This window comes from Taeniopygia guttata, chromosome 3 (assembly GCF_048771995.1).
Source record: "Taeniopygia guttata chromosome 3, bTaeGut7.mat, whole genome shotgun sequence".
Classification (NCBI taxonomy): domain Eukaryota; kingdom Metazoa; phylum Chordata; class Aves; order Passeriformes; family Estrildidae; genus Taeniopygia; species Taeniopygia guttata.
In genome coordinates, this window is record NC_133027.1 from 77,118,440 (window position 1) to 77,131,973 (window position 13,534).

The 13,534-nt window shown below is 35.6% G+C and overlaps 1 protein-coding gene across 8 annotated transcripts in view; it reads right to left on the minus strand.

Annotated features, from left to right (window-relative positions):
* PACRG (parkin coregulated) overlaps nucleotides 1-13,534 on the minus strand; it is a 228,822-nt gene that overhangs the window by 100,646 nt on the left and 114,642 nt on the right. For all 8 annotated transcript variants that reach the window (XM_072926059.1, XM_072926062.1, XM_072926056.1 and 5 more), the window contains one exon: nucleotides 3,849-3,998. In XM_072926059.1, coding sequence (XP_072782160.1) covers nucleotides 3,849-3,998 — 150 coding nt within the window. The remainder of the gene's footprint in view (nucleotides 1-3,848; nucleotides 3,999-13,534) is intronic.

A 13,534-nucleotide genomic window follows, 5' to 3' on the forward strand; every position in this document is an offset into this window, starting at 1 on the left:
TCACAATGATTGTAGCAAGTCACAGATTAAATTACCATGCTGGAGAGGTACTTTCCATGGTGCAGTGGCACCCCACTCTTCTCTCTTTGAGGCCTGTAAATCCTAATAATATTTTGTTTCATCTAACTTTATTTTATATGCAAAACAGTTCTTGCTCTATATAATACAAATTGATAACATGAAAATAGCTGTTAAACTAAATATACAAAGTTTTCATTTACCAGTCAGGTAAATCAAACAGGAGAATTTTGCCGTTCCTAAAAGTATAATCCTTTTAATTAATTGGTTTCTGTTTCAAACATCATTCTGGTATAAATGCACCCTAATAATATATTCCAGGCTCTAAAGACTCCTATTTTTCTCTTATTTTTCTCTTCAGTCTGCTTTCATAAAATAACACACTTACTGTATTCTGTATTTGTTTTTAAATTGTATTTAGTCCAGAAAATTCACATATTTATAAATGACAGCTTAGAAAATAAGATATAAAAAAGATAGGGGTTTGTGATGCAAAAGAATATTTCCATTTGAGTTTATACAGAATTTTCTTCCCCTGTTCACAAGATTTAAATGAGTTTTATAAGAGTACATTTACCTTACGCATTTAACTACAGTGGCATTACAGACTATATAATAAGACTTAGTAAGCACTACCATGACATTTTTAGTTTCTTATCTTATATAGTAACAAATTTGTATACTAGTCCCTATGTTGTGGAATTTGTTTGGAGACTGTTAGTCTCCTCCCAGTCTCCAGAAAATAGACAAACAGCTCCTGTGTCAAGCAGTATTCCTGTTCCTCAATCACTGGAACATACTCATGTTCCCTTCTCTTGCTTTCCTGCCAGCCTTATGGCTCTGGCTAAGAGTTTCAGCAGAAAGCCTCAACCCTGTTTCAGAGCACACTCTGGCCAGATGGTGAGGGTGTCAAGACAAGACCAATAAAGACACGAGTGGTAGCATCACCGGAAGAACTTTGCTCCTTCATGTCTTAATGCTCTACAGCAGGGAGCTCGGGAAGCCAAGGGAAAAGAAACATCTACTCAAAGTGAGGGCCTAAGTTCCAGAGAGGGCACAAATTCAGACATACCAAATATGCTTTGTGCACCAAAAGGTCCCTTGGCTCACTAACAAGACTCTTCAGAAGTTAATGGAACCTTCTCCTCTGGCTTTCACACAGACTGTCTCAGGAGGCTTGGATCATCCCCCTGGAATTTATAACTTAGATTGCATTGGTTTATTTTAAACCTGTATCTTGTGATTCAGATGGGTGAACATGTTTTATATGCTTCCAATGATTAAAACTCCGAATTTATTTTCATCGGTGCTCTCCTTTTTTTATAATTTACAAAAATTACCAATAGCAATGACACGTGTTTTATTAAAAATTTACTCTTTGTACGACATTTCTGACCCTTCACCTAACGTATGGAAACTTTTTGTATCTAAAGAAATTTGGGTTGGGAGTTCTAGAGCTTCACATCACACACACTGCATGAAGAATCATTTTGGTTTGTCCTAAATTGCTCACCAGGTAACTTGAACTTCAGGTAAGTTCACCTTAATTATTTAATATTATTATTTTTTTTTAATATTCTCTCAACGATAATCTTGTTTACTAAGAGTGGTATTCACAGATGCTGAATTTGGGAAAGAGTTTCTTTCATCAGATAGATACTGATCTAATAAGGTGGCAATGACTAAAACATGGCTTCTTCCAGTTAACTTAATTCTGGACAAACTTCCTCAGTGTCTGACCTAATAGACTGGCAATCATACAAGTCCAGGAAGATGCACCACAGTTCTTACTTTCAAAAGCTATACAGAAAAGAAGAAAGAAGTACACTTCACTTATCCCATCTTTCACCTGTAACAATAAACAGTGAAGAAAATAGTCCAGATCAGTCTGCAATTTCCTTATAACTGGGAGCAAACACCCTCACCTCAGCTGCCTATTAGGTTATGTGAAATAGAAGGAGAAGGAAAGAACCCTGTATTTTCTGCCAACCACCAGTGAAGGAGGAATGAAACATAATCTTTTTGTGGAAGGAACAGACAGACTATTCCCTATCATCCTCATACAAGTACTGAAGAAGTTAAACAGTTTCACATGCTTGGCCTTGCAAATAGCATCTATTTCATTCATTCAAATACTAAAGTTTCAGAATTTTTATTTCTAAAAAAGTAATGACTTAATAAAATCAGTTAATTTTGAAATATTACTTTTCATTTTTTGTGGGGGCTTTAGTTCTTTAATGTCAAATATAATGATTTAGTGTCATTTTATATAGGCACAAATTCACAAAGCACAGATCCCATGCAAATATCTTGAAAATACATTTTATTTTGCTGATTGTATTGTAATACAATCAGAACTGAAGATATATTTAGATTGGATTTAATGACTTGCCAAGCTATGTACCTGGCTACACCTGAGCTTTCCCTATTATTCATCTGAAAACACTGTATAAAAGCCCAGTCAAGAGAATTTAGGGGCTACTTCAGGCGGAAATTTGGAAAAAAGCATGTGTGGTATATTCATTAATCAATGAGAGTCATTTTTACAGTCTTGTTTTGTGCCAGATACCAAAATTACATCTATAAGGCAGAAATCTTCCAATTCATAAGAAGCCCTACTGAAATTGCTTAAGTTCAGCCAACAGATTTCACTCATAACCTTTCATCCCACAACATCTAGAAAGCCACAACTGTCATCAGCAATAAGTTGCATTTGTGAAATTCCATGTTACTGAATGTTTCTCACTAAGTAAAGTCAGAGTCCTACATGTTTTTAAACAGATCTAAAATGTAAATTTCATTTGTGCCTTCAAGTCAGTCTCTGAACAGGCATTTTTCAATGTGATTTGAATCTTATACTTGCTAAAGAGTGAGTATAAAGTATTATATTCTGTAGTAATGCAAACAGGAAGTATAATAGAAAGAAGTCCAGCAGAGAACTATTAAAATGCCATTAATTTCATGAAAACCCTCCTTTGAAAGCTTGTGAGGAATTAATTTCTTTTCATCTATTCACCAGAAGTCAATAATAGGAAGTTTTAAGTCAGTAACTTTGTAGATAATTGAAAATAAGTACAGATAGATTTACTATCAAAAATAGTTAAAAATTAATTTGGCTAAAGCAATATACATCATGTTGATTTCAGCAGATGACTGTGGTATAAATGTACTCACAGTATATAGAACTCACAGTACCAATTATTAAAGACTGAAACTAGTGAGATCTGCACTACAAAGAAAACACATACTTAATTGTAGATACAAATTAGTTCTAAATTTCTCTATAATGAAACCTGCTAAGTGTGCAGCAATAACTCCAAATTCACTGTGTTGCTCGATATCATCTAACTTGAAAATCTTTTATAACATGGAGTTTTCTTGACCCTCAAATTAATTAGTTTGATCTCTACTTTTATTTTTAATTTCTCCTAAACCTTCTGGTAGCAGCAAATTCTTGTGGAGAGCACAGAATTGAATAAAACAGCTGGACTAAACTAGCGTGTTTGAGGGAGGAAAAAAGCTTTGCAATTTATTAATGTATTCAAAAGACTGTTACAAAGTTTACAATTTAATTATTGGAAGATTATAGAACTGCTTCACTGCTTCTGTACTGTGTTAAATAAACTGTACGTGCAAGGAGTAATAAATGAAATTGTTAATTTCGGTGCATCCTTAGGGAATAGCAAGAGGGGGAGTTTACATTATTTAGAGCTCCAAATGGATTTGAGTTTATATACAGTAATAAATCTTAACTACATTGTTAATTAACCGTGCCTCAAGCCCCTTTTTGCCTTAGGAGTTGAAAGACACTGTCTGTTAGGATAACTCACCATTCATGTGCTTAAAGATGCTTAGGACTGGGAGAATTTGCCGATAATAGGGCACCAAGGCCTCCCCCACCATTTCAGCTGACACCACCAGGTGCTGGATGACTTTCAGTGTGGTGCAGAGGACCTTTCGGTTACGAAGGTTTAGTGCATCTGTGATGCAAAAAGAACAACAGGCAGAAAGCAGAATTAATTTCTAAAATGTAAAGGGAGGGGGAAGAGTCCTCTAATGGACAAATTTAATTAAACTATACTCTGTTGGGAATTGTAAGTGGGCCTTTATTAGCCCAGCTTACAAAGATCCCAAAGATGGATTGCAGTCCTGATGTTATAAAACACTGCCTTGTCTGATTGTTATTTGTTCCCACAATTTGTGCTGACTCTTCAGTAACCTAAAGAATGCAGCTCATTATTCCATCACGCTGCCTGTATAATACTGGCGTGGTCCAAACAAATGAAATATAAATGTTCAGTAAGTACCACTTGGGGCCAATGGAACTATACAACTGCAAGACAACCTGCAAAGATTGACAACAGATGCATTCTACTGCAACAATTGGTGTTTGTATGTTTGTACTCATTTATTTCATGATCATTTTATTCATTCAACTGACAATTCCTACTATTCTGGGAATCAGAACAATGAAGTAAATGTTTATAGGGAAAAACCCCAACAAACAAACCGTGTAGGCTTTTTTCAAAAGAAAAACATTCTAGGGAAAAAAAAAAAAGGTTTTGTCTAGCCTACTTAGATGTTTCTCTTAGCTTTCAGTGTCATGCTTCTAATCTTATGACACTAAGACATTTCACAAAAACCTCTTGTTTCTTCTCTTTTAATTTTACCAAAAGCAAGTACTTTGCATTCTCTCTTGTAATTAAAAATTAGTCATGCTTGAAATACGTGTATTTTTTTCCTTGCAAATCCATCTATTTATAAAATAATTTCTGAAATTATGCAGCTGGATAAATTTGTCAGCAGTTGTCAGATTTTGTATGATCTTATATTTTGGTCTAATACTCCAGTGTTCTGCCCAGTTACAGAGACTTCTACATGATTGCATTGAGACAGAACTGATAAAGATAAGCTCATATTCATTACTATGTTTTATAAACACAGACATATATAAATATGTGATCCAAGACACCATAACAAAGTATAAGAATTTAGAAAAAATTGTAGCAAAGAATACAACAAAATTTGAAGAGGAGTTATTAGTAACTTCTTCAAGAACTGCCTCTTCAAATGGAAGTATTAGGATCAAAGATATCTCTACTTATTGCAAAGGTTTTGGAGCTAGATGATCTTTAAAGGCCCCTTGCAACCCAAACCACGATTCTGTGAGCCTACAATTCTACGATTCAGTATTTCCTGTGCTGAGTTTTATCAGTGCACAGGAATGCCATTTCATAGGGAATGAAGTAGCATTTTCACAAAGGGGCAATGTCAGTTTTTCCATCGCTCTAAGCAAATGCATTGTACCCCACCTGCTTCTGCTGCTTGTCACATGCCTGCTGAGTGTTAAAAATCAGAAGTAGATCTCCAAACCAAGGGCAGGGCAGATTCCTTGTGTGAATGGACAGAGACAATTCTCAAAAATCAACTAGTAAATAATAACCCTTCATGCCGTTTGGCATGCTTCTGAACAACATACTGAACCTACTGTTAAAAAACAGAAAGCCCAAGGTATAAAGGTATTGTTACACCTCATCCAAGTAAAAGGAGTACTGCTAAATGAATATACAGACTGAATTCCGCATTACTAATTTTCTACAATAGTCCCTACTGTAGTCACCAGGCTGCACTTAATTTCATATTGTGTCTGAGCATAATAATGTGTGAACAGGAAGCCCAACAATGCAGCATGCTCACATTAAGTTCCAGCAAAGAGGCTGGCTATTCCAAATCATGCTTTTGTGGATGGATGTTGTAAGGCTTCTTTTGCAAAGAGAAATACTCAGATACAATTTTAAAGATTGGGTCCAAGTCTCAGGTAGGGAAATACTCTGTTAGGGAGAAACAGGTATTATTCATTTTCATTTAAGAGCGGTTTGAAAAGCAAGTGTTGGGGTTCCAGTGTATAGATTTATTCATTACTAACTTGTCATACACATAAATAATAGCTAACTTAACTAACAGGGAAGTTATCACTAACACTGGCAATTTTAAGTACACTAGTTATGCTGTGCATACAAGCATGAATGAATATTTATATTAAATTTTATTAATTATTACAAATTAGTAAAATTAATTATTTATACACACGCATTAATTAAGAGATATAAAAATTAATCATTGTCAGAAATCACTGTTTATTAATTTTTAAAAAATTTTACCCACTCCCAGGAATAGTACTTCTGGACTCTAGAAGCTGTCCCAGACTGTAAGAAACCTTATTTCTAGGCATGCAGAGTATGCCATGTAAGTGGAAATGGCTGTCCAAACACTCCTAGGAAGAACTTGGATGGATGCCATCCGATGTTATAGACTAGTCCCTGTCCAAGTAGAGAAGCAGGTACCTGACCATTTCTCCTTGGATTATGGTGGCTTCACCCTGCTCCCTCATCCTTTTCTCCAGTTCAGGGGTATTCAGAGTATTCTGAGAATAATTAGTTTTACAACAAAACATGGAGGCAAAGGATGCATTAAGTACCTCAGCCTTTTCTTCATCCTTTGTCCTTATACTTCCCCCTACAACCAGTAAAAGATTGGAGATAGATTCTCCTCAGCCCTCTTTTTGCTTCTGATATAGTTATATAAATATTTTTATTATATTTTTTATAGAAATATTTTTATTATATTTTATGGAAGCAGCCAGATTAAGATGTACTTGGGCTTTGGAACTTCTAATTTTCTCTTTGCATAATGTTATGACAACCTTCTAGTCTTCCTCATTTGCCTGCCTTTTTTTCCAATGGTCATAAATCCTCTTTTATCCCCTGAATTCCAGACAAGTGTCTCTGTTCAGTCAGGCCCATTTGTTGGCTCATCTTTCAGCACATGGGGACAATTTGCTCTTGAACCTTTAAGATGTTCTCCTTGAAGAACATCCAGCCTTCCTGGACCCCACTGCCCTGCAGGACTGCCTCCCAAGGGTCTCTGTCTCCTGAACAGGCCAAAGTCTGCTCTCTGTAAGTCCAAGTCAGCAATTCTGTCTCCTTACTGCTCTGATAACTGATATAATTACATGAACACTGTGCCCAAAAAGGCCTTCAGCCACCACAGCACTCATATGGATCTCCATCCCCTACCTCTACTAAAACATGACTGAATGACTTCACTGGCACTGTCCCTTGAAGAGTAGAATGCTGTGCCCAGGCTTATCTCTAGTGAGCTCTGTTTGATTCCTTTCCCACTCCAAATCTAATTGAAATCTCTTTCAATGAACCCTGCTGTCTCCTGTGCAAAGATCCTTTTCCCCTTCTGACACAGTAGACCTCATGTCATTTCAACCAACCCATGATCAAAAGACTCCAGATCCTGCTAGTGACACCAGCCTCAGAACCAGATAGTGATCTGCTTGCTCCTCCTATTTCTTTCCTTATCATTCTCTGAAACCAGAAGGGTAAAAGAGAGAAATACTTCCACTCCTGATCCCACAACTGGTTGTCCCATAGCCTTGAAGTCTAGTTGTCCACAGACATCCGACATCTTGTTTGGACTTTATCACTGAATGCCTAAAAAAAAAAATAATGGATAATAATCTGAGGGCCATTTGAGGGGAGAAAGCTTTCTTTTCACATCTTTAACCCCTGCAGACCCCAGGGAGGCATCAGACCTCCACAAGAAGTGGGTCCATTCTGCATATTGAACCTTCTGTTAGCTGCTGATGGAACCCTCCTATTAAAATGACCAGTTGATTCCTTTTTTATGGAAGCAGTTTTGATGCAGGGTACAGGTCAACTTAACCTTTGTGACATCTTCATGCTGGATGAACCATTATGCTTGATGCTGTTTGGTACCACTTGCAGAGTTTTGAACCTATTAGGGCACCTGGGAAGCTGGGGCAGTCCCAGAGGAGATGTGCTTGTTGTGCCAGCAAAGGAACTTGTCACCATTGTCCCCTATCCCTTGAGTAATTCTGTTTTTCCAGGTGGAGAAAGGACAGGGAACCTGTGTCTGTCTGTGTCTTCTCAAAGAAGACAGGGTACAATTTCAGCAGTCTCTCTCTCTCAATCTCAATACACCTCAGCCTACCCACCTCCTCCTGGAGCTCTGTCACTAAGCTAAGGAGTTCCTCTACCTGGGTGCACCTCCCACAGCTGTGGTACCTCCCACTGCTGCCTGGTACTGGTATGAGACTAGGGCACACACTGCAGTCTGCAGAGGTATGGCTGCAGATGGTTATGGGAGAATCAAACAGACTGAGAACTTGAGCCCGAATCCCTTTAAATTGCAGAAATTGGCAGTGTGTGTTAGGAAAACACTTTTAAATATCAAAAGAAAGATCATTATGACTACAGAACTGTTGTTATTCTTCTTAAATATTTGGACTGCACCATGCATAGCAGTCAACCAGCACCAGCTTGATTATATTAGAGACTTTATAAACTTTCAATTAGAGGCAGTCCCTGCCCCAAAGATACACCACTTTCAAATACCTGTTTATCTTTTAAAAATCTGGTAATTATTTTCTGTGTACTACTATCACTGCAAACCATTCTCTCACATGAATAAAAGGAAGAAAATATTAATGCAGTATACGAAAAAAGCACATTCAAATCCATTGGAAAATATTGGTGATATCCAGAAGTTGACAGAAATTGAGGATAGTATCCTTACACAGGAATAATTCCTTACAATAGGAATCTCAGTACACTACAGCTACACAGCCCAAATGAAGGAAAGATGCATAATATTCAAAGTATTCCAATTTAGAAAACATTCTAGGCTGTTGCTTTCTGGCCTAAAAGTCTGCTGTAAGACATGGATCTTCACAATAACAGCAAAGTCCATAACTGGTTTACCTCTCAGTTAAAGATACCTTTCTGCTCCCTAAAGGATTTTGAGAGGACATTCCCTCCTCATTGGTACATATTTTCTTTGGTCCTTTAGACTACTGTAACTTTCTCTTAAGCAGCAAAAAACTCCAACCCACTAAAATTACTCTGTTGCTGGTAGCTTTGATGTTTTCTACTTTAATGGTATAAACTGGAAGATTTTACTTCTGATTTAGGATACGCTTTTCAAAGGAATTCTCCAGCTTAAATAATTGCCCAGTTGAAGTATATGATGAAGTATTTTTCATTCAAACATACATTATTTTGTACTGCTGCAGCTGTTCCAAACAAATATTTTCTGAAGTTCATAGTAACTGTCTTAAATAAAAGAAACTTTTACAATGATAGCAGCTTAATATCTGATTTTAAAGCTCAGTATCTGTGTTTGTTCTGTTTCTACCATTCAAAGCCAAAGTAAGAGAGAATTATGAAATTTGAAAGCATATTTAAAACACCATAGTCCTGTTTATTAAAGTTTAGCAATGAGACAAGATACCAATTCACTGACTTCAGTGAAGACTGTAATTCCATCTAGCCTCTGTTCTAGGAAAGCCTTCACAAGGCATCAATGTTAATTCACGGTATTTTTAATTTCAGATAAATTTTATTGGCAATTCATGTAAATTGATGTAAATTTTGTTTCTTTTGTTCATTTCTATTAAGAGCAGAAACTTTCCTTAAGATATATGCCACTTGTTTGCTTATCCATTTAGCTAGATGTTTACATATAAATCAATAGAAAAAATTATTTTAAAATATTAAAATCTTTTTATTCAGTAACACTTCTTCTATCTCAAAGAAAAGGCCTAGAATTCATATAAGTTGATATATTTTATTTTTATGTGGCAGTTCAGAAAATCCTATCTCAGTCCCAGATATTGTCTATAATAGAAGCCACAGCTGTCATTTGATAGATGAGATTGATAGATTCTATAAACCAGGAAACATGACAGCATTTCTCCCAATACACAGTGGATTTTTTCATGACACAATATAGTTCCACAGAAGAGATCAAATCAGAACATTTTCTCCCAGATAGCACATTGATATCCTGAGCTTTACAGAATCAAATCAGTTTCCTAAACTTCTATCTGTTCTCTAATTACTAACTTTAGATTTTGGTAATTATATTAAAAGTTATGTTGATAATGTAATTCTCTTAAACTTCTTTTTCAAATACATCTGTGAATCTATGCTTAGAAGTGCACCAACATTTTCCATTTTCTAATTCGGTCCCACAACCAAACATTAAAATCAATTTATTTTGCATTCATATCTCTCACTCAATTGGTAAATGAGGCAACAGTTCTAGAGAATTCTTTGCCTGAAGCAAAACAAGATACCTAGAGTATCCTGTGAGGTATCAAACACTCGGGAGAAAATTGCTTGGCTGTTGTGATCAAGGGCTTCTTTTAAATTCACAGAGTCAGGTTTAAAGATGTCCTAACATGAAGTGTTCTGAAAATACAATTGATTAAAGTGATACATACTTCTTTTACAAAATTTTGTCCAAAATCTTCAAAGTGCATAATATTTAACTACCTGTACTTATGTCATAGTATTATGCTAAACTTACAGTAATAAAAACTGTTACAAAACACAGCATTTCAATCAAGAGTGAATAAAAACCAGAATAAGAACCTTGTGTTCTGTACCTTTTAGAAGTCCAGTAAGAGTCTGATCCAAATAACAACACTGACGTACAAAAGTTTCTTTCTGTACAACTGAAAGAATGATGTGTTACAGTGAAATGATGGGAAGGATAAATTAGGGGTATGCCAATTTTGTCATCAAATACATTTTTTTGTAAAGCCAAAACCTAAGGCACAGAAAAGGCTAAGATCCATAAATGAAACATTGATGCTTTCAAGAAACATGATAGAGCAGAATATGGAAGAGAAAGTCAGTCCATGACTTCTTTCAGCTTTAGTTGTGCTTCTAATTGTAGAATTCTGTAGATCAGCTCCTATAAAGCTTGAATTCTATTAACATTTGTGGACCTAGTTTAATTATACAGTATAAAGAACACTTAGAAAAGAGTCCCAAAACCAGACTCATTGACCATGCCAGTCTAGAGTTTCTATCCATTCCTAGGTGTACATTCCTTCCTCTGTGCTAAGATACTAAAACTGCACTGAGTATCCACCCTCCTGATGAAAACAGGTCTGCTATCACTAAAATGTGATGCCATTTACAAAAAGGTTCTGCAGAATCAAAGTAGTACAGGCATCTGTACTGCAAAACTTAATCTAGCATTCCATATGCTCTCTAGATCCTTGGAGAAGAAGAATGTGGACAAGAAAAACCTGATAAGATAGTTTTGTTAGATTTTCAAAAGGAATTTAATAAGGTCCCTCACTGAATCTCCACGGCTTCCATAGAAATAATGACAGAGAAAAACTGTGGGCAACTGTGGGCAATAAATGACTGCAGAGGAAGAATAACACTAGGAAGACCTTGCAGGAATCTGTGCCGAATTTCATGTTTTTCACTAGATCCATAGGTGATATGGAAGATTCTTCACTGATGATAACAAAGATTTCTGATTATATCAAGTTATTCCTGATGCCAAAGACAAGGGCTGACTTTGAAGAACGATAAAGGGACTTTACAGTACAGAATAACTGGGTGATAAAATTGCAGATGAAATTCATTACTAATAAATGCTAAATATAATACATTTATAAATGTATTATATTTAAAAGTCAGATATGCTAATTACAGATTTAATTTTCCAAACATGGATGAGATTTATCTTTGTTGAATAAGGAACACAGTTTCTCCTCAGTTTCTCCTCACAGAAAAGAGAAAAGAGGAGTAATAAAGTATCTACTTCCTAAAGCATTTGAAAATACCTGAAATGACCAGTTTTGAGAAAAAGAATCTAACACAAAGCTAATTGCAACTACTTGTACTGGTTAATGAAACCTGCAAGGGAAATGTTTTAGTATTTGAATATCAGAACAATTAAAAAAAATCAGAGACCTTTACTTTCTTTAAAAGTATCTATAAAAGCATGCCTGTTTACTTTTATCTTTCAATCTGTGACCTTAATAACCAGGATTGTTTCTCAAGAGCAACAGTCAGCCAGGAGGAAAATTACAATTACATTAATGTTTTGACTTTTGTAGGTGAGAGAAATCAACTTATATGATTTGCAGAAAAGAAAATTACAACAGACTAGAAAAGCATATTTATTCCATAAGAATACTGCAGAACTTTGTGAAAGGTAGTATTTAACAGTCATTAAATACTCCTAAGTACTGTGAATATGTGAAAACTATAACTATGCTTAGAACAACTGCTAGCAACACATTTAACTTTACATCTCTAAATGCAAAAGTGACACTGATTTGACCTTAAATGGGAATTAACTAAACTGTAGCTCAAGACAACATTTTTCATGCAAATAGAATGAACAATAAAAAAATGGAAATGGAGTGCAAACAGAATGTGAAAAATAAGAAAACAGAAATCAGTTTATTTTGTAAATCTGTTAAACATTAAAAAGGACTCTGTAGGTGACACAGAGAGGAATGCTCTATTAATTTCTTTAAATCTGACTCACAAAAATATCTATTACTTTAATGAAACATTTTAAACAAAGTTTAAAGCATCCTTGATTTACTCTATCACAGAAATTATGTTTAACAGTATGGTAAAAGTCTCAAGAAGGAAAACTTCAGTGTTCTTTAGGATGGAGATTATTCTTTTTGGACTCAATCAGAAGGACTGGTCTGCTGACTGGAACTGTGTAGAAACAATACTTCCATCTTCTAAGTTACAAGGGCAAAGATGAGAACTTTTCTGGCTTTTAGGCCTAAGTTCAGATTGTCTACATATCTGTTTTAGGATTCACAGCAGAGAACAGAGAAGATTCTGGCCAGTGGGTGACCCAAGATACCTAAGTGTTTAATTTCACATTATTATCTTCATTAGCAAAGCTATATGACAATCTTCCTATTGATAATTTCTAGCAATTCACTCCAATGTCTGTACTGTTCCTTCATTTGTGGGAGGGCATTTATAAATTAGACTTTTGAAATGCTCTGAATTTAAAAGTAATGCCACTTTAAAAATATTTTAGATTTATTTTAGCATCGGGTTCTTTGGCTTTTTTTTTTTTTTTTACATATAGATGAAAATATCACCAAGTTGCTCCACAAAAAATTGCATTAGCAAAAGTCAGAGTGTGGGAGCTGGAACAATTGGTGACTTGATGCATGCAGGGCTTGAAAACTCCTACAACAACATTGCCTGCAAAGAAAATGTGAATGCCTGCTGCCACTAAAAGAAGAGGAGGTACTTCCATACACTTTGTTGCATGTCCCTGATGTTACTCATAGAAATAATAGACAAAGGTGTAGAAACTCCTGGCTCCCTCAGTTTTTATGTCTGCACGTGTGTCTTACGCAGAGATCATTGGGGAGCCCTGAAGTCAGAGTTGCAGAAGCCTAACAAAAGCAAGCAAAAGGACTTAAGGCTTTTCTGATACATTTGTTTACTGGAAATGTAATATTAAAAGTAATAACTTTTCCCAAAAATGAACATCAAAAGGAATTTTACATTCCCATAATGACCACAGAGAAAAACATAGAAAGGCTAGACAAACTTCTCTGTTTCCTAAAAATGAAGGAACTCTCATGTAACCTACAGACATCTTTGCTTGCTACCCCAGGGGGCTGGGCCTG